The following is a 27,527-nucleotide window of genomic DNA, read 5'->3' as shown; positions in this document are numbered from 1 at the left end:
AGAGCTGAGTCTTCTAGAAGACTCAGCTCTTCACAGTTTTGCCGTATACAACAGTCACTACAATTATACATTTGAGCAGACTCCTCAGTTACTATTTATTGGATTCTAGGTTAGACAAGATTCTCTAAAAGATAATTTTGATGGCATTATAAGTACCATTCAAGTAGGTCTATCAGCTTCCCCATAAGAGATCAGAATTTATAAATACCATATATCACAGTATAAACTGAACTTACATCCCCTTTGTCTTAATGGCTAAAATATAACAGGGAGTTGTTAGAAAACACTGAATTGAGATGCAATGTAGTGACCTCAGTTTATGTTGAAGAATACCACCTTCATAGAAGATCTGAGCTCCATGCCCAGTGGGTGTATCTTCATTCCATAAATAAAAATATACTTTTATTATTTTTTCCAAACTTATAATACATACTAATGAAACCATTGTGTATAGAAAACCAGCTTTTTGTTTATTTTATAAATACACAAATCTCAGTGTAATATAATATTTTTATGCCATTTATATGCTGCTGTTACATAACACAACAGCAACACAATAAGATTTTTGATTGTTATTGCTGATTGTGCCTAATGTTATCAAATTGTTTTGAATATTTTTTTTATTTGAATCGTTTTAATTATCTATTTACATGATGATGCACAGTGCTACCATGCCATGGTGACATTGTGTACAGATGACAATAAACGTGAACTGAGCTGAATTGGAAGCCGTGTGTGTGTGTGTGTGTGTGTGTGTGTGTGTGTGTGTGTGTGTGTGTTGATGCCAATTAACTCTTGTGTGTTCATGTTCCCGTGCGCGGCCAGTGGCTCCGCAGCTAGCCCTCAGCTAGCCTCTAATTAATAACCAAATCATTATCCTCTCGTCGGACGAAAGGATGCACCATGAGCCCGATAAATGACGGGATCCGGAGCCGCTAAGGGTTGATTCGCGACGGTTTAATGAGCCCACATTTTCGGCCCCCCGGCTCCTGGAACCTCAGCACACCGAGAAGCAGACCTCCGTCTGCGGATGGAAAGAAGGGAGCCTCCGGTTCATTTATTTAGGAGGAGCAGCTAACCTTCGTCATATTGAGCCGGGATTTTCCTTTAGGCTTAACAGAAAGCTCCAGGTTCAGGTTCGTAAATCTGTTTTTTTGCCTGCCGTTAAGAAAGTGTCACCGTTACTGTCGCTTATAGTGGTCGCTGTTTCCCGGGGCTAACCCGGTGTTGTGCCCAAAAACAACAGCCCTGCGAAAAGAGCACATACGTACCAGAAAGCACATATCTGTTAAAATGTTGGTTTAAATAATAATTCAGAACCTTTGAACTTGATGCAGCGCTGAGCAAATAGTTAGAAGCGTCGCTATTTTTTTATATTATACTCTTTAAACAGTGAGGCTGCTGTTTATAGCCGGGGTGCCTTTTTAAGCTCAACACCTAGCTAATGTTTCCTGTTGGGGCTCTGCTAGCAGGTGGCTAGGCTAACAGGCTAACTCTCTCTGGTTACCCTCATCTTTGCCTGGAAACGGAAAAAATAAAGAACGTTAGAGCGCGCAGACTCCGTTCACCATGATTTACCGCAAATCGTTTGGATTTGTTTGGAAAGTGCTGCTGACATGCTGAGCTTTAAACAAAACATTCAGCCTGCTGTTGCTGCTTGATTTCAGATGTTATTAAATTTAACTGAACACACATTTCAGAGATTGTTTATTATGGTACATTATTATGGTACATTTACATTAATTTGTAGGAAGTTACTGGACAGACAGACATTGTAGTAGTAGTAGTTAATTACCATGTAATTATCCTTGTTTATATAGCACCAAACTACAACTGTGGTCTTATCATGGTAATTTACTGCTGAATAAATCAGTTTATTTTAGGGACAAGAAAGATGATTTTCAGTCCAGTTACAAAAAAACAAATCCTTTCCAAACAGTCAGATCCAGGCCAGGTAAGAACATGCATGGGGATATGGTGGAAAGAAACAACTACAGAGCAGATACAGATAGAATATTTAAATAAAATAAACATTACCTGTCGCATATCTGATTCATTAACAATTTCAATAAACTATTTTCATTCATTTAAGACAAAATTATTTGCATGCTTGTATTATGATAAACTGCTTATAATATTCACAACTGTTTGCCACCATTTCCCTTTTTCCTCTGAGCACGGAGCAGTCGGTTTGCTCGGAATCGCAATGAATCATGGGATACCCAAGGCTACGGAGGATACACCGGAGCTGTCATTCCAACTGGGCAAAAAGAAGGCTGCACTTGTCAGCCTCATATGAACATCCCTGAATCCCTTGCCACCTCCTAAGCACCAACCCGTAACTATCAAGTGTCACTCCCAAGAAGTCACACTATCCCACATTTGCCCCTTTCTTAAAAAAAAATTATACGGTTAAATAACACCATTTCAAATAGGACCTTCCCTTTTCGGATCGATGACATTTTTTTCTTTTTCCTAACTTGTGATTTTCTGTCGGTGTGACAAAGATGCAGCAAACCAGCAGAACTTACAATAGAATCCCAGCGATTCCTCCTCTACTAGTTCACCATTACACCTGCTGGCAGATTCCAGCAAGTCTGCACTGATGCAGACTCACCGTTTAAGGGCTGAACGTTCCACTCACCCTATCCATTACGTGGTTTGGGACGGCCCTTAATGTGACAGACCCTCCACGGGAACGCACAAATGAGGGGCTGTGCTATGACCTATGTTGCCACTGAACCTGGCCTTCCGAGGATGTAGCCGCTGAATTGGGACACAGCAGATATCTGAAATAAAAGCTCAGTTTATTTCAAAGTCTTTTCTAAACAGGACAAACTGAATTATCTGCAGTCCAATAATAGTGTTTAATTGTTTTTTTGTATTTAGTTGCTGCCATCACTTTTGTGGTGTCAGAATAGAGGTGTGGCAGCCTAGTGGTTAGGGCATTGCGCTTGAAATCCAGAGATTCTGAGTTTAAGCCCCACTCCCACATGTCCCTGAGCCTTAACCTCCACACTGCTCCCCGGATGCCACACAATGGCAGCATACTGCTCCGCCAGGGGGATGGGTTAAAAGCAGAGAGTTCATTTCATTGCTCTTTACTTGCTCTGTACTTGTGACAGTGTAATGATAGTTTTTAAAAAAGCAACCAAAAAAAATCTGCATTGTCAATGTAAAATAAAACTCATTAAATCATTATAGTTATACAGTATAATAGCTTTTAAGCTACCCTAAAATTCCACTCCTTCGCCTGCACTGAGTCTAAGTCTAAGTATTTATTACAACTAGAGAGAAATTGAGAGAGATTGTTTGGTTGGTGTTTCACCAGAAGTTTGCGTTTGTGATCTGCCTCTCTTCCAACACCCCTAGAAGATCAGGATGGGTCATCATTAGGTTTTTCAGAGAGATGATAATCTAAAATATAGTAAAATTGTAAATATTAAGAATATTTGAAAGACTTTTTCTGAAACTGATGTAGCACGGTTCCTGATGTCAATGACAAACATGTGTAGTTTTGTAAGTTGTTAGCCAGACTGTAGTTTCCTGATACTGTATCTGTGTTTCTTCTGATGGTTTGTTTTTTTTCTTGCAGATGTAACTCAAGAATAAAGCAAAAGCTTTAGATTTCTCTCCAGTCTTTCCCAACATCTGTTTTGCTTCAGTGCATTCCAGTGTTGTTCGCTGCCTCTTCGCCAAGCTAAGAGATGGAGTGAGTTTTTCTTGTCTTCATATATTCAGGAACCATCATCCCATAGCTCAAAATGTCTCTCTCTTCTTTTAGCTGGGCTGCTCCAGCTGCCAAACTGAACCCATACTCTCGAGCCCGCATGACTGAAGCCTGGCAACAGCAAACCGTCGCTCCGCCTCCGGTTGTTCACACGATCCCAGCTGGAGCTGAGAACGCCCTGAGCTGTGCGGTGTATGGGATTGTGCTGCAGTCGGACGCATCATCGCTGCAGCAGCAGCAGCAGCATGGAGGTGGACAGCAGCACGCCGGCGGACAGCAGCAGCAGCATCCTCCTCAAGCACAGCAAAGCTCCTTGCAGGTGGGAACGGAATCGGGACACAAATGTGGAACATGTGGACACGACATCTCCCACCTGGCTAACCCGCTTGAACACCAGTGCATGGTGAGCCAGGACAGGTCCTTTCAGTGCACCCAGTGTCTGAAGATCTTCCATCAAGCTACAGATTTGCTGGAGCACCAGTGCGTTCAGGTGGAGCAGAAGCCGTTTGTGTGTGGGGTGTGTAAGATGGGTTTCTCCCTCCTTACCTCTTTGGCGCAGCACCACACGTCGCACAACAGCAGCAACCCCATGAAGTGCTCCATATGCGAGAAGACATACCGACCGGGCTCCTCGGGGAACACCACACCCACTTCTTCAAGCAGCTCCCAGCCGTCCAGCAGCGACGGGGCGTCGGCAAGCAGCAGCTCCTCCATCCTGCCTTTCCCCTCGGCTCGAGACCGGCCATACAAGTGCTCCGTCTGCCAGAAGGGCTTCAAGCACCTCTCAGAACTCACACGGCACGAGAGAGTGCACACGGGGGAGAAACCCTTCAAATGCGACACGTGCGACAAGGCTTTCAGCCAGTCGTCGCATCTGCAGCACCATCAGCGGACGCACAGCAATGAAAGGCCGTTTAAGTGCGCCGTGTGCGAGAAGAGCTTCAAACATCGCTCCCACCTCGTCCGCCACATGTACGTGCACTCCGGCGAACACCTGTTCAAGTGCAACTTGTGCGAGCTACACTTCAAAGAGTCCTCGGAACTGCTTCATCACCCCTGCCACCCGCAGGGCTCCCGACCGTTTCGCTGCGCCACCTGCGGTAAGGGCTTCAAGCGGCCGTCAGACCTGCGCCAGCACGAGCGGACGCACTCCGAGGAGCGCCCCTTCCACTGCGATGAGTGTCAGATGAGCTTCAAGCAGCAGTACGCACTCGTGCGCCACAGACGGACGCACAAAGACCCTTCTGACCGGCCGTTTAAATGCAGTTTGTGCGACAAAGGCTTCATGCAGCCCTCCCACCTGCTTTACCACCAGCACGTCCACGGCATGGACAACCTCTTCAAGTGCGCCTCCTGCCAGAAAGAGTTCAGCCAGTCAGGGGAGCTGCTCAGACACAAGTGTGGGGAGGCATCCAACTCGTCCCCCGACAAGCCGTACAAATGTGACGTCTGTGGGAAGGGATACAAAAAGAGCTCCACCTTGCAGCGCCACCAGAACTCCCACTGTCAGGAGAAGCCCTTAAAATGCTCGCTCTGCGACCGGCGCTTCCTGTCCTCTTCAGAGTTCGTCCAGCATCGCTGCGACCCATCCAGGGAGAAGCCCTTAAAGTGCTCCGACTGCGAGAAGCGCTTCAAGTACTCGTCGGACCTGAACCGCCACAGGCGCGTGCACACGGGCGAGAAGCCCTTCAAATGCGAGCACTGCAGCAAGGGTTTCAAACAGCGCGAGCACTTGACCAAACACCAGAGCACGCACTCCAGGGAGGGCCAGTTCAAGTGCGTCTGGTGCGGAGAGCGATTCAGTGACTTGGGCTCTTTGCAGGATCACACCGTGCAGCACACGTCCGACAGCGGCGGTTACAATGTGCCGCAGTGCATGTGAATCGTGACTCTTATTCTCCGTCCTCCGTCCAGAGGCCGTTTTTACGAACCTCAGCATCACTCGCATTCAGAATAGTTGTGGCCCGCATCTGGTTTCGTAAAGTCACAGTGTGTCGCAATTAACGGAAATTGAAGGTCTGCTTGACGTGTCAAAGCAAACATTTCTACTCATCATTTATAGCTTTTTCACCAACTTTTAAAAAAATCTATTCAAGTTTATTAAGTTTTGTAGCAAAGGTAAAAGTGGATGTTTTAGAGAACAATAAAAAAAATGCATTTATTACTAGTACCCATAGATCAGATGGAGATTAGAGTTCTGATTGGTGCAAATTGTAAAATCCCTGACCCCCACGCCATTTCAGTGGAACTAAACCAGAGCACTGCAATATGCAAAATCCAGACCATTGTCACAATAACAACTGGGTCGCTATGGATTTTTTCGCATGCAATATTTGGGTGATTATTAAACTGCAGTAGAGATGCATGAACACTGCATAGTAGTGATATATTTGACCAGTCCACAGACTTTTTCTGCCTCAATATAGATTCTAGTCATAAAAAAACTACTTTTCTAAATTCCTGTGTGTTTCAAAGCTACCTCCACTACCAAAACTTGTTTTAAAATGTTTCGGGGTTTTTTTTCATGTTGTGAGAGTGCTTACAGAGGAAATACAGTCAGTTTAAGTTGGAATCAAACATTCCAGCTCAAGGAAGATGAGATATCGGCATCAGGCCAGAAAAACCAGATCAGTGCCTTTTTAACATCTTCATATCGTTGAGTCGCGGAAACTTTATGACGTATGGGTAATTCAAACAAATTTAAAGGCTTTTAATAGCAACATATAATAAATTGGCTGCTTAAATCAGTTTTCCTATGTTTACATATATTGCAGAGAAATATCCTCAATTTTTTTTGCCAGGAAAATTGGACCCTGCTGTTAAATTCACTGTCAGGAACCTTCTCAAGTAAATAAAATGGTCCATTTGAAAAGTGTTCAGATGGCCCATTTTTCTTTTCTTAAACCTCAGTGTTTTATTCGTCCATCCCAGGCTCAGTAACAGCTTTATGGAGGCTAAAACAGATTTATTCAACTGCAGGGCTTTTCTGAGTCACGCCTACTCTAAAACATTCAATTTTACACATTAACCCATAGAAGCAGAAAGGTCATTAGATTGTAAACCGTTTCTTTTTCTGGTCTGCATTTGTAAACCTTGTGAACCTTTACGATGAAAAGTTATCACTGCGACATTCGTTCACTCTTGTTACTATTTGGTACCAAATCATTCATGTTATATTAAAGATTGATCCTTTTATTTTGATTTTAATTTATCTGCTTTGCCTTTTTTTTCCCCTCATTATTTTGCCTGTTTGTGCAAAACATGAGTTCACCTCACAGAATTTCCTAAGTGTTTTCAAACCCCTGCTTCTCAACTGCAGTCACTGTTAAAAGAAAGTACACCCTCCTCCATAATGATAGGAACTGATCCTTAAAGGCAGCAACACGAATGAATTTATTGCCGTTATCAGTTAATTAAAGTGGAAAAGCCTAAGTGCAGCCCATGGTTCAGCTTTCTGCTGCTCTCCTGCTTTGTACTGATATACAGACTGATTATAACATCATTATAACCTAACTTCTCTGCTTTAATTTATAGAATAAACTAAAGATGCAGAGATGTGGCGGTTCAATCAGATGCAACTTTGCTTTTTGCAGATAGGAGGCGCTCTTCTCCAGTTAAACTATTTCCCTCGTTCTGTTTTTTTTTTCAAACTGTCATATCAGGAGCTTTAACTTGATTAACGTGCTAAATGAGACGCGTAGAGAGGAAGCTCATGGGGTCTTATGTTCTGCACCACCTGAGGTTGAGGTTAACAGCTTAGATATCCACCTCCTCTACCGCCTTTAAGCTTTTTCACGGGTTCATAATCTTTCTCGTTGCATCTTAACACCATGGCAACATCTGCCTGTCCAAATGTAGGGCTTTATAGAGCGTCTCACACTGATGATGATCCGTTAAAGTCTTCATCAGAAGCAGTTTGCTGCTATTTGTGCCCTAAATCCTATAGAAACAGCACTTAGTTTTTCCACTTTTTAACTTTATCTATCTTTAAATTTGTTTACTGTTTTTTTTTTTTACAATTGAAGTAAGATTTTGATTATTTTTAGAACCAGTAAAAGTAAAGGGTTTACTTTCTCTTTGTATTGACCGAAGCTTCAAATATATCTTTATTTATCTTTGCAGTCTCATTTTAAAGTTACTGTCGCATTAGAATGGCTGAGGGAGCAGTCATATGAAACCTGTCACTTTAGACATGTGAGAAATGATTAATTATGTCATTTATACATTATTCTTATCATATTCCTGCGGAGGCCAGTGTTTTTGGATGATGGATATTGAATCCTCTCTCAGCTTGTAAATACTGCAGATGTGTGAGCCAAAATGGTCAGAAGCTGTTTTTATCTCAAGGTTTTTCTTACATTTTTTTACTACTTGAAACGTTTGGAGGGGATGCTCCCCTTTTTTGTTGTTGTTGCTGTGGTTGTTGTTTTTTTTTTTTTCTGGTCTGTGTAGTTTTATGGTGCAAGTGTGTTACGGGGATTCTCAGAGAGAGACACCAGTGCGAGAGTCTAAGTGTGTAAATGTAAAAAAAAAAAAAAAGATTCAGAGCGGTGAGAACTGATTCGACAGCCTCTGCTCCTTTGTTCAAGTTTGTCTGCTCTTAGCTGTTCCTGCAGGATGTTCCTGTGCCTCTGTGCTAAAAGATTTAGCAGTTTATTCTGTTTTTTCTTGTTCCGTTGTGTCTATGGGGGGGAAGCTTGTCTCTGAATCGCCACCTTTGATTGCCATGAGATTCCTGTTGCTCTTGAGAAGCCACTTTGTTTACGTGCTGACTGTGTGTCCGTCATTTTTCTCCTGTAAGGTTTCAGTGCAGTATTCCAAACATGTTTTGAAGTATTTTCTACGACCTTATGAAAATTTCAGTCCTTTTTATTTCAGCCTTTAAATGTTTAGGCCTTTTATGAATCGTTTTACATAAACTCCACCGTTTATTACTCTAAAATCTTAAGACTTTAAGAACAAGTTTGGTTGGGTTCTTTTATGGTTTTGCACTTTCTTATTTTGTATATTTGCCTGTTAAATTGATCAAACGTGTGTTTTGTAGTGAGATACCAGGACCTGTGGGTTGTTAAGAATTAAAAAAAGTAGGATTTGAAAAGATTTTTCTGTCCAAAAACATAATTGACATGTTTGGTCAAGCCAAAGAATTTATTTTGTTTTTCATAATTTATAGATGCTTGCAAATTCTCTTATCTTTCATCTGTTCTTGGATAGAATATAAAATCTTCATATAGCGGAGCAAAAGTTCTTATTTATAGGCAGGAGTCCAACTCCACTAAATTTGTACTGGTTTTACTGGAGATGAACCATACAGGCTCACTTCCCGCCCACCTCACTTCCAATACCCCCCCCCCGCCATGTTGGACCCTGGTTCTTCCTCCTCCTAGCATGCTTGCTGTTTTTTTTTTTACCACATTTCTCTTTTCTTCAAGGCACTTTTTCACCCAGTTTAACAACTCCTGACATTTTTTTTTCATTGTTCTGTGATTTTTATGTCAATGATGTTGAAAATAAATCTTGGAAAAGAAAAGAACTTTGTGGTATAGTACAGCTCATGTGCATCCAAGCTGAGATAATCTGTATGTATGTAGCATTCATTTAGACACAACACTAACAAATTAATTGTTTTTTTTTTTTTTTTTTATCTTACTATGGGTGATGGCGATTTCTAAAGAAGATGCTTTTAGGTGCCTTTTTTTAACCTGTACTGTTACTTTTAAGATATCTATATTTCCAGATGTTTTGAACTCGCACATAAGTTTGAAAAGTTTGATTTAATCATTCAATTTTTTTTTTCAGATGCTAGTACCTTTAGGTTTTATCTTAATCTAAATGCTCTTTCAGCTAAATTACAACCATTTTAGTTTTATTTCTATAATTTAGTTAATTTGATTGATACACTTACTGAAAAAGTCATTATATGGACATTAACAAAATCTTCCACAATTAAAAAAAGGTTTAATAAATAATTATATATAATTGTTAGATGCTATACTGCCATAATTTGAGTCAAACTTAAAATACATATGTATCTTTTTTATATAATGATTCCTTGATTATTTAGGTATCTAACAAATTCTCAAGTAATATAATTAAATAATGAAATGTGGGAATTTGCTTATTAAAAGTGACATGAAATCACAGATTCTTTTCTACTTATTTCCATATTTATTACATTTTTCTTCATGGGGCCATTTTTACACCTCTCCACAAAATATATTTCTGAGAGAAAGGAAGAAAAATATGGAAGAGGATTAGAGCTGAAAGAAAAAAAAGTTAACTGATTTTTAAACATTATTTCAGTTTTAATCCCAGAATTCTGACTTTAATCTATGAGGAAAAAAGTCAGAATTCTGATATTAGAGTCAATTCTAAGAAAAAAGTCAAAATTCTAAGATTAGAGTCAGAATTTTGAGATTAAAATCAGAACTCTGAGAAAAAAGTCAGAATTCTGAGATTAAAGTCAGAATTCTGACTTTTTTCTCATATTATACTGAAATAAAAAAATCTTTTTTAATTTTTCTTTGGCCCTAATCCTCTTCCGTAGAAAAGCGTGAAACAAAAAAGCAGGGTCCTTAGAGGAATGATATAGGTAATAATAAGTAATTTAATTTGAATGTTTTTTCTTTAAATGAAAGTACTTATATCTAACCACCAGAGGGCGCTGTGGCGCTATGGCGCATTTTACCCCGGATACCAGCGAATTCACATCCCGGGTATCTCCCTCCCTCCCTCCCCACCGCTCCTCCTTCACGCGCTCCGCCTCCCTTCCTGCGCTCTCCACCACCGGGGAGGTCCGCAGGCTGCCGAGCTAACCCCCCCTCCCCGAAACCCTAAAAGTTTGCGAGCGGCACCGGGGAGCCAAGGTCCCGCTCGCCCCGCAGCAGAGGGCTGCACATGACGCGCGCTGCGCTCCAGCTGGTACCCGGAGCAGAGGGCTCCCCATCTGTGCGACATCTCCGCGCTACAGTGAGCTAACGACATCGATCTTCGCTGCTGGTTCCACCGCCCCCCCTCTCCGGCTCTACCGATCGGTCACATCGAGCGTTGATTGATCAGCTGGGGCCCCCCGCAGACCATCCTCCCATCATCCGGTGCAGGAATCCCCTGCTCCTCATCTGCCTTACAGGGTCCGCCTCCTCTCTACCTCAGCACCCCGATGCCTCCTGCTCTCCATCCCCGTATATAGATCCATCCTCCTCTAGTTTTTTAAAATAAAAATATCTGCTTTTAACAAACCGAACATAAGCGATCCAAACTTCTACGGACCCCGGAGACATCTCTGCTTCTGCAAACCAGCTGGCCTGTTTCCTCCCACACGCAGCTGCCCTCCGCTCTCCTTATCTGAGTCGGTTCAACCATCAGAGCCACGGCTCCCACCATGCCGGGTCCGGTGGCCGGGAGCAAGGCCCGTGTGTACGCAGACGTCAACACCCTAAAGAGCCGGGAGTACTGGGACTACGAGGCCCACGTTCCCAACTGGAAGTAAGGATAGATCGCAGAGGGATGGGGGAAACTGTAGCAGATGGGTTTTATTATTAAACACCGAGCTGTGAGGGTGTGATGACACCACGGTGGTCCTGCAGCCTGTCTGACACCTCATCCCACCGCATCTCTGTGATCTCCTCCTCCGAGGAGCCAGAAACTCCTATCATTTGGCTGCAGATGAACCCTAAACAATCCTGTTCTGTTATTGTCACACAGTCATGCATGCTGTTCTTCTGTTTGTCTCTGCAGCAACCAGGAGGATTACCAGCTGGTCCGCAAGCTGGGCAGAGGGAAATACAGCGAGGTGTTCGAGGCTATCAACATCACCAACAATGAGAAGGTGGTGGTTAAGATCCTCAAGGTGAGTGAGTGAATTAATTCATAAGGATGGATCTGAAAAATGAAAAATAAGTCAAATAGTTGATTTCATTCATCTATTGTTTCATTAAAGTATCAAAAACTGACTTTAAATACAGAAATACTCTGCCATGGCGCTCCATAGTCCAGGGAAAGGACTGCTGACTTGACAGTCACTGTCCCACTAGAAGGGTCTGACACAAAAGGTCATGGCTGAAGAAAGATTTTTCATAGAGTGCTGCAGCAAATATATTAATAGGAAGTTGAGTGGAAGGAAAATGTGCTGAAGAAAAAAAAAAAGAAAGACACATCCATCTGTCTATATAAAAAAAACATTTTTATTGTACATAAAGGAATTTTCAACTCTTAAAACATGTCTAATCCAGGTCTAATTATTCTCTACAGGAATTGTAATGAACTTTGGAAAAACAGGGATTGATTATAACTAATAGTGTCCTGACAGAAAGATTAGATCCTTAGCTCCGCCCTAGAGGAAGTTAAGCAAATCAGTCAACCCATCTTCATCAAATCAACATAGATGCTGCAGGAAAAATCGGATCAGTCAGATGTTGAACTGTTGATTGATGATTAGGATTTTAACTTGGATTCAATAAGACAAAACAAAACGTTCCAGTCCGCCAGACTCTAAGAACAAAGCTGTTCTTAGAAGCAGAGGTCACTCTGTAATTGAAGGTTTAGCTCTAATTACAGCCCTGCTCGTTAAGCCAACTAAGGAACTCTCTACTGCTACTATATAAAACCCAAGCAGATTAAAACGCTCTGGGTTTAATTTCAATGACTGTGCAGCTGTAGATCTATGTGAGGAAACCAACCAGCCTTTGTCGCGTTAGAAGGTTGACGGAGAGAGATGTAAAACAAACAAGCCCAAATAATCATGCGTTTACCACCGTGCCTGACAGCATTTGCTGAGCTTTTTAGCCAAGGATCTTTATTTAAACCACATATATGCGAAGGCCCCTAATCTAAAGATGTTCTGGTCTATTCAGATTGAATCCTGCAACCCTATAGCAGAAATATATTTAGTTTCAGAACCAGCCACATATGTTCAGCCTTTATCCGGTCGTCTCGTCTTGAACGTTGTCCTAATGAATGTTTAGGCTGACATGGAGCTCTTGGCTGCTTCGCTGTTTCAAAAAACAATGCACCTCATAACGGCTGGTGTGAATTAGCTCAGAGATCCACTTCTGAGATTCTTGGCAGCTGATTGAAACATTTAATGGCGTTAGAATAGCCAGTAAATTGCATTGTGACATTTCCCATCATTAATCAGTCCTCTAAAGGTGAGTGCTGCTTTTATAGAGGAGGTAGACTTAGACTCAACTTCATTTATCCCCTGGGATTACTCCTTCAGGGAAATTCTGGTTCCAGTAGCTTATATAGGGTGCAAAAAGTTAAAGCAAGATGCCATTAAAGATAAAAAAAATATGACAGACAATATAAAAAGAATGTATATAGTACAAAAAAAGCATAAAAAAGTTATGTCCTGGAATATTTTCCCTTTAGATTTACAAATGTCTGCACAATAAAGAACTAAGGAAAGACTACAGAGAAGTTGTATATCGCAAATGCATATTATCATCGGTTGATATTAATATCATATCAACCGATGATGATATGTCATTATAGTCCAACATGTAATGTCTTTGGAATAGAGAGCAGATTTAAAATGGGGAGCACTTTCTGTTTTTTTCATGATAATAGCTGTTAGTTTTGGTCAGATTTTCGGAAAAAGAATTGCAACTGATCAGCATCCCACAGTTAAAAACGGCTGCAATCAAACCTTAAAGGAAAATGCGCTTTGAATGAATATTGGATCGTTGGGTGGGGATAAAAAAACAAAAGCTTTCCTTTCCTCTGAATCCGTTTTCAGGGACGCTTTATTCAGTCATAATCAGGAGGTTTATTTAGAAATAAGTGTCTGCAGCACCGGCTTCTGTTGATTACAAGATAACCCAAAAATAAATGGAGGTGTCTCAGCCGAGAGGCGAGGATTAGCCGTCAGTCATTCAGCTGTAAGGAGAAAGATGCTGAGGAGAGCAGCAGTGGTGAGGAGGGCTGCATCAGCAGATTCCTGAAACTGCGTGTTGGCAAACATTCCTGCTCTCACATATTAATGTCATTTTGTTTCTTTCGCCTCTTCATCCGATACCGCTCTATTAAATCACTTATTTTGCTAATTTTTTTTCTTCTTTACGTAATTTCAGCCTGTCAAGAAAAAGAAGATCAAGAGAGAGATAAAGATCCTGGAAAACCTGCGAGGAGGGACCAACATCATCCGACTAGTGGACACGGTCAAAGACCCCGTGGTAGGCATGCTTACATTTTAAGGGTTTTTTTGAGGTTCATGCTATAACGGGACGTTCCAATTCTACTTTTTCCAATCATACCTTTTGTTTGTAACATTGTGATAAAAACCTACAATTTTATAATAATACTAACCTCACAAAGGGAACATAAACAGCTGTTTTTGTCTTTTCACTACCTAACTGCATTACAAAGCAGTCATTAAGCTACTACTTAGTATGGAACAGCAAAACAAACAACGTAAAAATAGATGAGTTCATTTAAATGGTTCATAAACAGCTAAGATTGGCATAATAACTAGTTAATTATACGGCTGTTTGGGGGAAATTGTTTCTGTTTCCTGTTGCTGCTGTTTGGCTGCAGTAGTGAGGAGCTCTAAGAATCTGAGGATCTGGCTGAGGAGCATGAAGACAGATTGGTCTGCATCTTTTAGGCGCTTTGTTCTTGGACTGCTCTGGTGAGAAACAAGGCAGCATTTTTCATTTTGCAGCTGGTGCTCATTGTAGCACTCCTCCAAGAGGTAAATGCAAGTTATGGAAATGGGGACATCGGATAGAAGCACCAAATGAGTCTTCCTCTCACTCAGATTCCCCATGGAGAAATACCAAAGAGGCCGATATGCTGGAAATGTATATTCTGCTATCTTTTAGCTATTTGAGGACAAATAAAAGCTAGACAGAGATGTTTGAATGGCTGCAGGATTTATTTTAGCCCTCTTAGATGTTTATGGGTGGGCATTTTTGGCTTTTTCTGTAAGAACAAGAACGTTGTTGAAAAAAAGAGCGTCATAAGCCCCATTTACACTTCCCTTTTGAAACTGTGCCAAGATTAGTCCGAGCACAGAAACCGAGATAAAGGCTCCTTTGTGGTTGATTTGGTCCAAAACTAGTTTTCATTAAACAAGTTTGGTCTGAAATTATGAATAAAGACGCAGCTTTTCAATTTGCCTTTTAGGGATGTCCGGATGTGGTAATGTTATCAGATGTCAGTCCGATATCATCACGCTGATGGATACACTCCCCTTCTGTCAAAGTTTATCTAACCCATTGGTTAATAAATGGGTGAGTCGTGTTCTCCTCACATACGAAAATTGTAAAAACAATCCTAATCTGTTCAGAACAAGAAATCTAACCAATCCTAAACTAGTCTCATATATTGCACAGGGAAATCCAATTTACAGAGTCCTTTCTTTTGGATTATAAATGGCAATAAATCTAGGAAATCTACCCGGCGACCATGAGGAAGAAGATGATCTGGACAGATGGCATCAAAGGGACATTTTTCCACCATTGATCAAATGCTACTTATAATGGAAAACCCTGAACACCATATCCTCAGGGTGAGACATGGAGGTGGAAGTATCATGCTTTGGGGATGCTTCTCTTTAGCAGGGACAGCAAAGCTACTCAGCATTAATCAGAAGGTGAATGAGCTCAGTTTAGTTTGACTTTCTTACTTTGCCTTCTAAGGAAGTAATATATCATATGATTATATATATATTAGGACTGAAACAATTAATTGGATTAATCGTGATTAATCTATTACTGAAATAACTAACTAACTAATTTAGTAATTGATCAATTGTTAACTGGAGTATAGAGACTGTAAAACATGACTTTAGCTGACAGAGCGACCAACTTAGAGAAGTAATCATACCAAGATTAAAAAAAAAATATATATATATATATATATATAAACTTTTGTGCATTTTAGATTAAAAAAAACTTTTTTTATCTGTCAATAAGCTCTGTCCAGAACTCCTTGAATAGAAAAGTTTTAGTCTCACCTGCTTTCATTTCATAAAAAAGGCTTCTTTAAAGAACGTTTTTATTGGGTTTTGAACTGTACATACAAAGTAAAAACCAAACACTTCCAACATAAGCAACAAAATGACAATAACTTGGGGAAAAAAAATGTGGTAACATATACAAATACGAAGCTCGTAAGAGAAACAACAAAAATAATAATATAAATTGATAAATCAATATTAACATGTTACGGTAGGGTTACAGAGTCTATGATTCAATTATATCCCAGTGAAAATAATTTAAAAATGGCTGCCAAATCTTATAGAACCTCTTGGTTGATCCCCTGGTTGTGTGCCGTATTTTCTCGAGTTTGAAGTGTGCCATCACATCCTCAACCCATCGCCTGTGTGTGGGAGGAATCTCTGACTTCCAGTTACACAAATTAAGACGTCTGGCCAATAGAAATGAAAATGCATCTGATTGTGGACCTGATATCAACATTAGAGATGCACAATATAATCGGCCCCCTATCGGTATCGGCCTGTATCGGCCTTAAAACTGAATATCGGACATCGGCCACCCCACCGATATTTAACCCGATATTTGATCAGCTTCTGAGTTTCTAAAGGCTAAAAAAAAAAATAAAAAAAAATACTACTTCTTCTTCTTCCTCAAAAACTTCTTTTTTACAGACTTAAAAACTTCTAAAGACGAGGGAAAAAATATTGATACATTAAAATATCACAATATCTTCATATGCTGATATATTGCCATTTAAAAACACCATATCAATCTCTTTTACTAATGAAATATTGCTATATGTCATCGTTATGCTACGAAATCCCCCGAAAATTCACAAAATTTTGCCATATTTTTATATGTTGATATATTGACGCAGTATCGATCTATTTTACTAACAAAATCTCACAAGAATTTGCAAAATATCACGAGAGTTTGTAACAGAACGATGAAATTTCACGAGATTTTGAAAGTAAAATAGATCGATACCGCGTTTTTAAAAATCAATTTGATATCAGCGTATGAAAATATAATTGAGTATATTATTTTTCAAAGTGTCGGAAATGTATAACCAAACTGCTATTTTCAATGACTACTTATTTTTGTCCAGCTTTAACATCGGTATCGGTTATCGGCTACATGAGTTTTAAAATATCGGCATATCGGATATCGACTAAAATCCCAATATTGTCCATCCCTAATCAACATCCCTGCAGGGGTCACACCAAATACAGCAATATCGGGGGCAGGGCTTATCTCTCTGTCACAAATGTAAGAAAATGTGTTGGAAAGACCAGAACTGTACCAACTTTTGGAAATATGAACATATGATGGAGGGTAGCAAATCAACAGATTTGCAAAATAATCGCCCTAATGTATATGTATATATATCCTCACTTCAGTTTGTTGCATTTAGAGATCGACTGATCAGACGTTTTAATGTTAATTTGGAGTTAACGTTGAGGTTCTTCCTGCTAACTTGGAATTTGGTTGAATCTGAGTTTTAAAGCAATATATATTCTAAGGCCTAAAATACACGACAGTGGAGAAATACCCTAAAGGTTCATTTAAACAGGTATACGTATTAAAACTATCCTCTGGCTGATTGGTTAGTTGCAGTCCAGATTTCTCTTTACTGGATTTTTAACTTGTGCCTCACAGTTGAAGCCTCCATATCCTGAGGAAACCTTAACACTTTGGCTCCTTCATCTGTAGCTCCACGGAGGAGACAGAAAGCTACAAAACCTGTTTGTCAGGTTTGCAGCTTCTGGAGATCTTGCCATTTAGGGTTCCATTCCAGCTCAAATGAAGAATAAACGTGTTAACCCTAAACCTAAAAGTGGATAACAGAATGTGAAAATAATCTGAGTGGAAATATTATGTGAGGAAGAATATTTTTATGCTGTGACTCAGCCAGGATGCTGTGTACCGCTGCAGCAGGAACTCTGCAGCGTCCTCTGGTGTCTGTTCCTGTGAACGATGCAAGGAGCAAGAAAATGATCATTTAGGGTTTGCAGATTTTAAAGAGTTTGATTGAAGCAGCTCCTCTTTGTTTTTCTGACTCTTTCTCCCTGGCAGTCCAGGACGCCAGCGCTGGTCTTTGAATCAATCAATAACACAGACTTCAAGGTAACCCCCCTCCCCCTCTATCTTCCTCTCCATGCAATTTGTTTTATGCACCAATCTTTGTTAGCAGAAGCCTCCCTGATGCAGTGTTTTTTTCACTCCTGCAGGAGCTATACCAGAAGTTGACAGATTATGACATTCGTTTCTACATGTACGAACTACTGAAGGTGAGACCTGTTTTTATCCCTGTAATTCCCTCTCTGTGCTCCGACTTAAAGATTTCCTCCCACTTAAATTACTGTTTACACCTTCAATCCCCAGGCTCTGGACTACTGTCACAGTATGGGAATCATGCATCGAGATGTCAAACCTCACAATGTGATGATCGACCACCAGTTAAGAAAGGTAGGTGGTGCTTTAAATAGCCTCGCATTTGTTTTTGTTCCCTCCGCACTTCCACCACAGCACACTGAATATTATCTGTCATCCTGGGGCCACAGCTCCCATATTTTATTTTGCTTTTGTTATGTTTTAACCCGTTTTGAAGAGGAGCAGGTACTGCATTAGCGCAGGCTTTTAGCCCTTGTGTGGGTGCAGCTGAGGCTGGATGGTTAAAATAACAGCGAAGGTAATCTCCATCTGAATAAACAAGCTTCCTGTTAAACATTTTCCCATTTAATGTCCTATATCTCACTGTAATTATGATTCTGAAAGCATTGAACGAATCGAAACAAATGCTAAAAAAAAATCATAATTTTAAATTTTTTAAAGGAGAAGTCCGGTCAGCAAGGAATAACCAATGCATCATTATCTATACCTAAAACTAATAGGTTCGCGGTGATTTAAGTAATTTAGCACTAATCTGTAAAAAAATAAAAACAATATTTTTCTCCGTGATCACAGAACCTGGAACCGGCCATTTTTGCCCAAATATAGTAACAGTTCACTCCTGACATCTTCCGGCAGTGATGTCACGGTGCAGTAAGCCGAGCGCGATTCTCCCCGCTTTATAAGCAGAATCAATGGGAACTACTGGACACACTTGGAATCAACGACAATTATTTAAGATTTCCAGAGGACTTCACTTTGGAATTCGTGACAGCTATAGTTAAACTGACAATGCCAACATGCATGGCAGTTGGATGTTGTAATACATTGGGTAAAAAAGAAAAAATAAGTTGGTTATTTCACCTTTTCTATTCATGATCCTCCACGGGTTTGTCATTGGATTGCCGACTTAAAGAGGGAGGATTAGCCATCGAACTTCTAGCCAGAGAAAAAAAACACGTAATTCATCCATTTCTCTCTGCTTCGCATAGTGCACTGGTCGTCACCATCATGGATAATAGTGCATTGTTGTGACAAACACCAGATACAGCAGTGGGACTTGCTCAACAGCCAATACCGCACCGTGATGTTGCAAACCAGTAGGTGGCAGTAGTGTTCTTTGACAAACATGGATTTCTCCAGTAAAGCACGTTCAAATGAAATTACTCTTAATTAAAAACACTAAGTATGTAATAATTTCATACTTAAATTACTTTCAGAAGTTTGTATTCTGAATATATGACCAGACTTTTTAGAAATACTGCTGCATCTATCAAATAGAATAATCACCAGTAGCAATGAGCTACGAGCATAGCATACGTACTTTTATTCATTATTTTGTTGAGTGGAATATTAAACATATTATAACATTTAATCAAGTGATAATACCCAAACAGAGAAAAATAATCAACAACAATAGGAATAGAAGCAGCTGACCCATAAATTACTAAATCATCACCTAGAAATCTGACTTTTCAATGCTAAGGGGAGTGTTGGGCTAGTGGTTAATGCAGTGCGATTGTGCTCTGAGAAGGTTAAAAGTACCCGGTACGTTCCCCACAGACTCTGGGTCCCTGAGCAACACCCTAAACCCTACTCTGCTCCCTCAAGGGGATGGGTTAAATCCATCCATCCATCCATTTTCTTACACGCAAGTGGGGTCGCGAGGGGTGCTGGTGCCTATCTCCAGCAGTCAATGGGCGGGAGGCGGGTTACACCCTGGACAGGTTGCCAGTCCACCGCAGGGGATTGGTCAAATGCAGAGGTTAATTTCTCCAGTGTGAGATCAATAAAGTTCAATTTCATTCCTTTTTCTAAAATCTTTTTAAAACCTGCTGGACAATCTGGACCGTCTGTTTTTTTTTTTTTTTTTTTTGGGGGGGGGGGGGGGGGGGGGGGGTTACGTTGTTCAAAAACACACAAAGCACAATTTTTGTCCTCCTTCTGTATTGACATGAATTCTCAAAGGATGCTAACTTTAGCCTGACCTGCTATCAATACTCCATCTGTACTCCAGCTGAAGGGCTGATAACTACAGTAGCTGCATTTCCATTACAAATGTGCGCAAAACTATTTTGTTAATGTCAAAAATGTTAGTTGTCGCAATTGCGGCATTTCCATTAAATAAGAAATTCAATTAAAATTGCTCATGGATACGTTTGTTTACACGATAACTCTTGAAGACAGATGTAAACAGATAAGATAAATCTTTATTCCAGCCGCGGCTCTAATGCTTACTGAGCTCATAGTCGCAAACTAAACGTAAAAAAATACTCTGCCTCCTCATGTGATGTGAAAAAAGGTGTTTAGATTGCAGTTTGGTGAAATATAACTCCATAATTCCAATATAACCTAAAAAACGCCCCATTGAAATGTAAGAACTGTTTTTAAAAAAATAGCTGTTTTTTTAATGGCAATGTTTCCATTTAACAAATATCTTTTCATAATTTGCACACTTTGATGGTTAACGGAAACACAGCCTATCAGGGACTTACCTGCTGGCAGTCAGAAAGTGTTGATGCTTTGGAAATAATGTTAAGCAAACATGGCATTTATCAGTACCGCGATACGTTTCTTGTCATCATAAGAATTATGATTTATCTTCTAAACAATAAATTTGAATCATTCATGATTAAAAACTATATAAAATGCAAGCACATTTATTTTTTTATTATTTTTCTTAATTTTTTATCACTTTTTTCCATTAGGGCATTGGCAAATTTGAAGAATGTGATAAATGCAGCTACTACTAGATGCTTAGTGATATACGTCATACCTCTTTATGCAGCCGGTGTCCTGAAGAAGCCGAATTTAACCATGTCTGTTCTTCAAGAGTATATTTTGTTATTGTGGGGTTGCTGTAGTAAACAGTCCCAGCCATACAGTTACTTAACAAAAACTGCAACGAAATAAAAGATTTTTAATAGTCAGTTTGATATTCATGATAATATCACCCAATATCGTTCTATTTTATTAAGGACATATCGCCCAGTGCTACGAACTGCTAATGCTGCTCACGCTATATCACACAAGTCAAAGTCTTGTGCATAACCTGTCGAGAAAAACAAAAAGGGGTCTAAATGAGCATCATTTATTTTATTAAACATCAATATAAGTACAATCTCAAAAGGATTGTAGATGTAAAATACCAGTTACGAAAATTTAACCAATGGGTTATGTAAACTCTAAAAGTAAACATTAAAATATTCAACTATTCATTACATTAACAAATCAGAGGACAGGAAAGTTCTGCTTCACATGTTTTAGACTTAAATACGACATCTTTTTAAAGCTTTATCTGCAGATGTTGCTTCTGCTCCATGGACTTCAGCTGCTGTTAGCAGAAACTGTTGTGATAATGTTAGCTCTGAAGTAGGGAATACAAGAGCTGCAGGACAAAAAGGCTGGATTAGACATAATCCAGGAGTATAGTGCTTCTATCTGAGGTCTAATATGCAGGCTGATGTAATTTAATATTCCTTCAGAGGTAAGAATATACGCAATGTGTTCACAAACATGTATCCAATGCAGAAGTACCACTGACAAAGTTATTCTGACAGGAACAATCCCACAGCCTGATGCTACCACCACCATGCTTGACAGTTCTTTGAATAAAACATACGTCCAGTCATTGCCAACAAATGGCTCTATCCCTGTTTTTCTGTCCATAACCTCTTCCTCCAGGAAGCATTTGGCTTTTTATGTGGTTCTGCTAAATCCACTATGAAGGTACCAATTTAAGCTGCATGGGCGTTTTTCATGGTTAACGCCCCGTGATGGTGGGTCTATATAAAGCTGGCTTTTCTCATCAACATTAATGTTCAATGGATTCCAGTTCATAAGTGGCTCTTGGGTTTTTCATCAACATTTTAAACTGTTCTCTATCATTTAAGGGGGACAGACTGGGTCCCCTCTCCACCCATTGGTGAAATGGTGACCTCTACGTAACTTGTACTTGAATAAAAGCGCTGTGTAAATCTGTGATTATCCCTGTCAGACTTTTACAGTCTGGTTTTTACCAGACTTTAATTAAATAGTGCAGCAAGTCTTCTCTCAATGCACATCCTAAATCAGGCACTGAAGCATTTCCATCAGTTAGTAGACCACATATTTTTGTTTAGGTGGCTTGTTGGGCTGAAACTAATTAGTTGGATTAATCGTGATTTATTGATTAATGAAATAATCTGCAACTGATTTAATAATCGATTGATCGTTAACTGGAGTCTAGAGACTGTAAGTCTTGCCTTAAACTGAAAGAGCAACCCACTTCAGGAGTAATTATACCGTCTGTCAATATGCTTTATCCAGAACTCCTTTAAATTGAAAAATTTTGAGTTTCTTTTGCTTTAATTTCGTAAAAAGTGTTCTTTAAGGAACCTTTTACTATCCAATTTTTTAAACAATTAATCGAAATAATCAGCAGTTTAATTGATTTGCAAAATTTAGTTACGGTAATACATTACTTGCAGCCCTAGTTGATTGCATACAAGGGGCTGTAGGGTTTGCATTAAATTGTTAACTCAGTAAAAGGACCAACAATGGGTTTTGTCCAGCAGGGGGCAGCAGATGGACACAGATTAGCAGGTTTTCATTATGGAAGGACTGCAGCTCCTTGTAGACAAATGTTTCAGGTGCCGCTTTGTTCATTTGCTGTTCAGCAAAGTAGATGGAGCGATAATTCATTTTGCATTTCTTTATTAGCTACGCCTTATAGACTGGGGGCTGGCAGAGTTTTACCACCCATCCCAGGAGTACAACGTCAGAGTGGCCTCTCGATACTTTAAGGGCCCCGAGCTGCTGGTGGACTACCAGGTAACGTTGACCTGACACAAACCCGCTTTGTTTCAGTAACAGTTGTCCAAGCTCAACTCATCTATAAATCAACTTCATTAAACAACAGGTTTACCAAAAAGATGAGCTATAAATATAAACTATGAAGTAAAATGAAGGAGAAATGCATTTAAATGCATAGTCCCAATAATTGGGAGACACAACAGAACAAAAAGGAATTTATCTGGGGAAGAAGGAGCCAGTGGAGATTCAGTGAGATTTTCCCATGTCTGTCTACCAGTTTTAAGACAGACAGCAGCATTTTTAGACCCAAACTGGGTGCTGAAATATAATGCACATAATACTGTCTGACTCCAGGTCATGTCTCCACAGAACTGGCTTAAACTGGAAAAGGGTTGGGATCAGCTTATTAGATTTCTATCTGAGTCTATGTGGTCTCTACCAGCTGGATGTCTTTATGTTACAGATGTACGACTACAGCCTAGACATGTGGAGTCTGGGATGTATGCTGGCCAGCATGATCTTTCAGAAGGAACCATTCTTCCACGGACAAGACAACTACGACCAGGTACCACACCGCTGCAGACAGGCAGGGGGCGCTGCTGCTTCAATCACTCAAAGAAAAAAACTTTTTTTTTATTATAATAATAATAATAATAATAATAATTATTATTATTATTATTATTATTATTATTATTATTATACAATCCCATGCTTGAAATCAGTTTGTGTTTTGGTTAACAGCTGGTGAGAATTGCCAAAGTCCTGGGGACCGACGAGCTGTTCGGTTACCTGAGGAAATATCACATCGAATTGGACCCGCGCTTTAAAGACCTGCTAGGACAGTAAGTCTGCTTCAGATCCCACCATCCTCAGACCGTAGGGATGCACACCTGCTGAGAAGAAAGAAATGAGGCCACATGCTAGAAATGTCCAGAGAGTACTGTACAGGATTAGACATCATATCATAATAATTGAACTTTATTGATCTCACATTGGAGAAATTTACCTCTGCATTTAACCCATCCCCTTATGGAGCAGTGGGCTGCCATCATGGGGTTAAGGGTCTTGCTCAGAGACCCAGAGCGTCAGTCTCTGGGAGTGGGGCTCGAACTCAGAACCTGAGGATTCCAAGCTCTAACCACTAGGCTGTCACTCCCCGAATTGTTGCAGAGCCTGAGAGCAAGATCTCTGCGTTATAGTTGATATCTTAGAGCAGTGGTTCTCATTCCTGGTTCCCCTCCCCTGCACGTGTCTTCCGCTTCAGCACACATTGATTTAAACGATTGCTGCTCAACTGTATCCCAACAAGTTCTCCAGATTCCTGTTTATAACCCGTTCATTTAAGTCAGATGTGTTGCAGCAAAGAAACACCTCCTTTAAGCTCCAACAATTTCAGTTCAGTCCTGCTGAAATCTGTACTTTGTCTAACCTGGGATCTGCCACCGTTTAAATCTAAAGACCTGCGTTAATTAAAAGTTGTTTAGAGCTGCCAAATATTACAGCCTTTTAATAAAACACAACCTATGTTTGTTCGATATCTGCTATAGGAATGTTGCCATCTTAAACAACTAAGAGTTTATTTGTATTTCCAGCTTTAAGAATAAGAAAAGGCGAAATGATTAATACATTTGAGACATGGGTTTACATCTATAGGGTTATTATTGAATGTAAACAAAAACAAAAAATGCAACATTTCCAAACTTATAAAACTACAAATAGAACTAAAAGCTCTAAAAACATATTTCTGGTACTTATAATGTCATTTTTTTGCGAAGAAATTAAAAAAAATGTCATTATTTAAAAAACACTAAAGCTTCTTAAACTGGTATTTATTTTACTACATTAAATGGTTCCTTATGTCATCTTTAGCTATTATTTAGAATGGACTTAATAGAACTTAAATTCATGGACAGAAGCAAATTCTTAGCAATTTTATTGCTGATGTTTCTCCACCTTTGGATTGTTATGAGACACGCCGGCCTGCTCTGAAGTACCTTCCCTTCATTTCTCTCTGTGCAGGCAGAGCAGGAAGCGCTGGGAACAGTTTGTACAGACCGAGAACCAGCATTTAGTGAGTCCTGAAGCTCTGGACCTGCTGGATAAGCTGCTCCGCTACGACCACCAACAGAGACTGACGGCCACCGAGGCCATGGAGCACCCCTACTTTTGTGAGCGTCACATCCACACCTTTCTGCCGCCGGGCTCTGATTGATGAAATGTCTGAAAAATGTCTCTCTTTTAGATCCCGTAGTGAAGGAACAGTCTCTATCAAACGCTGACAACAATATGGTTTCTAGTGGCAACACTACTGCCCGATGAAAGGTAAAGGCTGTTAAAACTGGAAGCAAATACTCTTTTCTTTTTGTTGACAAGTAAAAAAATATGATTGAACAAGACTTTATTAGATGATGTAAGCCAGATTTCTTTACTTTTCTTTCCTTTTGATGCCTGTTTCAGACTCTTTCTGGGACTTAAGCTGATAACCAACATTTTCTAAAGCAGCCCGATGATTTTTTTCTTAGAATAATACTTAATACAACCTGTGTGTGTTGATTTTTTTGACTTGCAGTATAAGTTACTTATTTAGCTTTTTTGTCATTTTTTTTTCTTGCCTTTGTTGGTTTGATATCTCCTGCTTCAAACTGAATTATTTTTACATTAAAACATAAAGATGATCAAGATTAGCTTGAAATTGTCTTGATATGCATATATTTGCACCGATATTCCTGATCAAATTTAGTATGACTTTATTTGTTGTCTTATATTATTTTGCTTTGTTTTGGATTTTCTGTTTTAATTTTTAATTTTTTTTTTTATTATCTTTTTCCCTTTACCCTAGGTGACTCTATAGGTCTATGAAGACCCACAGTAATGGAGTTAATGGCTGAATCCCTAACCAGCCCCTAAGCACTAACCATTAACTATCAAGTGTCACTCCTAATAAAGTCACACTCACAGCTCTGGAAGGTTCCTGGATTGAAGGTGGGGGGTATAAATGAGAATGGGACAGCGTCTTCCCTCCAACGAAAGAGAAAAGCAGTTGTTGCTATGGCAACACAGTGACGCCACATGTGCATGGCTGTAGCTCTGTGCCGCAGGTTAAGATGACATCCAACATTTTCCCCTTTCTTATGACTAAATATATGTGGCAAAATAAAAGAATTTCAAAGAGGACCTTCTCTTAAGGGATTAATAACTTTTTTTTTTCCTAACTTGTGATTTTCTATCACTCTGACAAAGATGAAGCAAACCAGCGGAACTTATATTTGAATGCCCATGTTTTCTCCGCCCCAAATTCCAGCAAGTGCAGGCTCACTATTTAAGAACTGAACTTGCCCTACCCACTATGGTGTTTGTTGCAAACGGAGGGTTAGTGCTTAGGGGAAGTGTTTAGGGTCCTGTTTTGGATTCAGCAAATGACTGTCCGCCTATAAGATGGTTTTAAAGAGCCTTGATCCCACCAGTGCAGAGTTTGCTTGTAACCAATTGTTCTTTTTGCTCTTTTCACAGAAGGGGAAGGAAGATGGATGTTTGTTACCTCAACTTTGTAACCGCTTGTGTCAGAACCTTGGACAAAGTGTACAGCCACAAATGGATCAAAACGACTCGGACCAGTTTACACACTCACAGAAACGTTCGCACGGACGAACGTCAATGCAAGCACACGTCTCTAAACAAACAGATGCAGAAACAAACACAAAAACCGCTCTACTCCTCTGTGTGTCGGTCTGTGGTTGGCTCGTCCTGGTTTCCTGTCTGGCAATCTGACCAATGACCTCGAAGCTGCTGCTACCCACTACTTTGACTGCTTTCTGTCCCGTCCTGTCTGGGTGACATGTAGGTCAATAATGAGGTTTAAAGACAAATTCCCTCTCCTCTTGTTTGTCATCCCCTCATCCCATGTTTCCTTCTTCTTAAACTGCATCAGCATGGAGACCGAACAGGAGCTTTGATATTTTTTTTCAACCCGTCTTTTCCTTCGCATCATCCCTCTCCTCAACAGACCACAGGCGTCTTAGCACTACTCCAGATCTGACGGCATGGTGGACTCTAGATATTATGATAAATATAATATTAATGATAAATAAATGATTTTTATTTAGATGAATTTGTTTGGTGTGTCTTTTTTGTTGACAGTGTGTGTGTTTTAACTAAGCTTTACTCTAATTTCAGGCTAAATGTTGATGTATAGACAAAAAAAAAATTCTCTTACAAGTGATGAGGTGACATAGTGCAAAAATTGGAAATCTTTTGGAAAGCAAGCTTGTATGAGCGATGCAAACAGCCACTTTTAAACCGAGCGTGCACGGGGTGAAATGGGCTTGTGCACGCTCTTGCACAAGTTTAATAGGCGTTTCCTCTCGGGAGCAGGTACAGGGTTGTGAATTAGCTTTTTTTTTTAAACAGAGAGGGTGGGTCTTTTCAAAAATTCGGGAAAATCCACCCCTATACCTTTAATTTTCCAAAGGAAATGTGGAGCAGATTCATTCACAAACAAAAACATTGCAGCATTCCAAAGGATGATTTTGAATTAAACTACAGAGGTTTACTTGCTCTTCATAGGGATAAGTATTTGTAGACATTCATTTAACAATTTATTAAAACTCCTTTTTCCAGGGTACTCTGTTATAATACGACTTCAACTTTACAGATTTTCTTTAAGAAATGTTTAC

At 39.9% G+C, this 27,527-nt stretch overlaps 3 protein-coding genes across 3 annotated transcripts in view; 2 read left to right on the top strand and 1 right to left on the bottom strand.

Annotated features, from left to right (window-relative positions):
* Positions 1-3,390, bottom strand: part of usb1 (U6 snRNA biogenesis 1) — an 8,276-nt gene extending 4,886 nt beyond the window's left edge. Inside the window, exons 1-2 of the mRNA XM_015402613.1 lie at positions 3,329-3,390; positions 1,186-1,248 (exon numbers count right to left, since the gene is read on the bottom strand). Coding sequence (XP_015258099.1) covers positions 1,186-1,248; positions 3,329-3,390 — 125 coding nt within the window. The remainder of the gene's footprint in view (positions 1-1,185; positions 1,249-3,328) is intronic.
* Positions 788-9,074, top strand: LOC107103097 (zinc finger protein 319-like). The gene is made up of 3 exons (XM_015402619.1): positions 788-1,136; positions 3,596-3,712; positions 3,785-9,074. The coding sequence occupies exons 2-3, from the start codon at positions 3,708-3,710 to the stop codon at positions 5,610-5,612; spliced, it is 1,833 nt and encodes a 610-aa protein (XP_015258105.1). The 5' UTR covers positions 788-1,136; positions 3,596-3,707; the 3' UTR covers positions 5,613-9,074.
* A 1,409-nt stretch (positions 9,075-10,483) lies between these two features.
* csnk2a2 (casein kinase 2, alpha prime polypeptide) lies at positions 10,484-26,935 on the top strand. The gene is made up of 12 exons (XM_015402611.1): positions 10,484-11,215; positions 11,468-11,579; positions 13,801-13,902; positions 17,746-17,796; positions 17,901-17,960; positions 18,055-18,138; positions 22,762-22,872; positions 23,318-23,419; positions 23,596-23,696; positions 24,874-25,022; positions 25,097-25,176; positions 26,365-26,935. The coding sequence occupies exons 1-11, from the start codon at positions 11,112-11,114 to the stop codon at positions 25,171-25,173; spliced, it is 1,053 nt and encodes a 350-aa protein (XP_015258097.1). The 5' UTR covers positions 10,484-11,111; the 3' UTR covers positions 25,174-25,176; positions 26,365-26,935.
* Positions 26,936-27,527: the final 592 nt, after the last annotated feature.

This window comes from Cyprinodon variegatus, unplaced genomic scaffold (assembly GCF_000732505.1).
Source record: "Cyprinodon variegatus isolate N-32 unplaced genomic scaffold, C_variegatus-1.0 Scaffold1376, whole genome shotgun sequence".
NCBI classification, from domain to species: Eukaryota; Metazoa; Chordata; class Actinopteri; order Cyprinodontiformes; family Cyprinodontidae; genus Cyprinodon; species Cyprinodon variegatus.
Note: the sequence above shows the minus strand (reverse complement) of the source record. Positions and strands in the feature narration are given on the sequence as shown.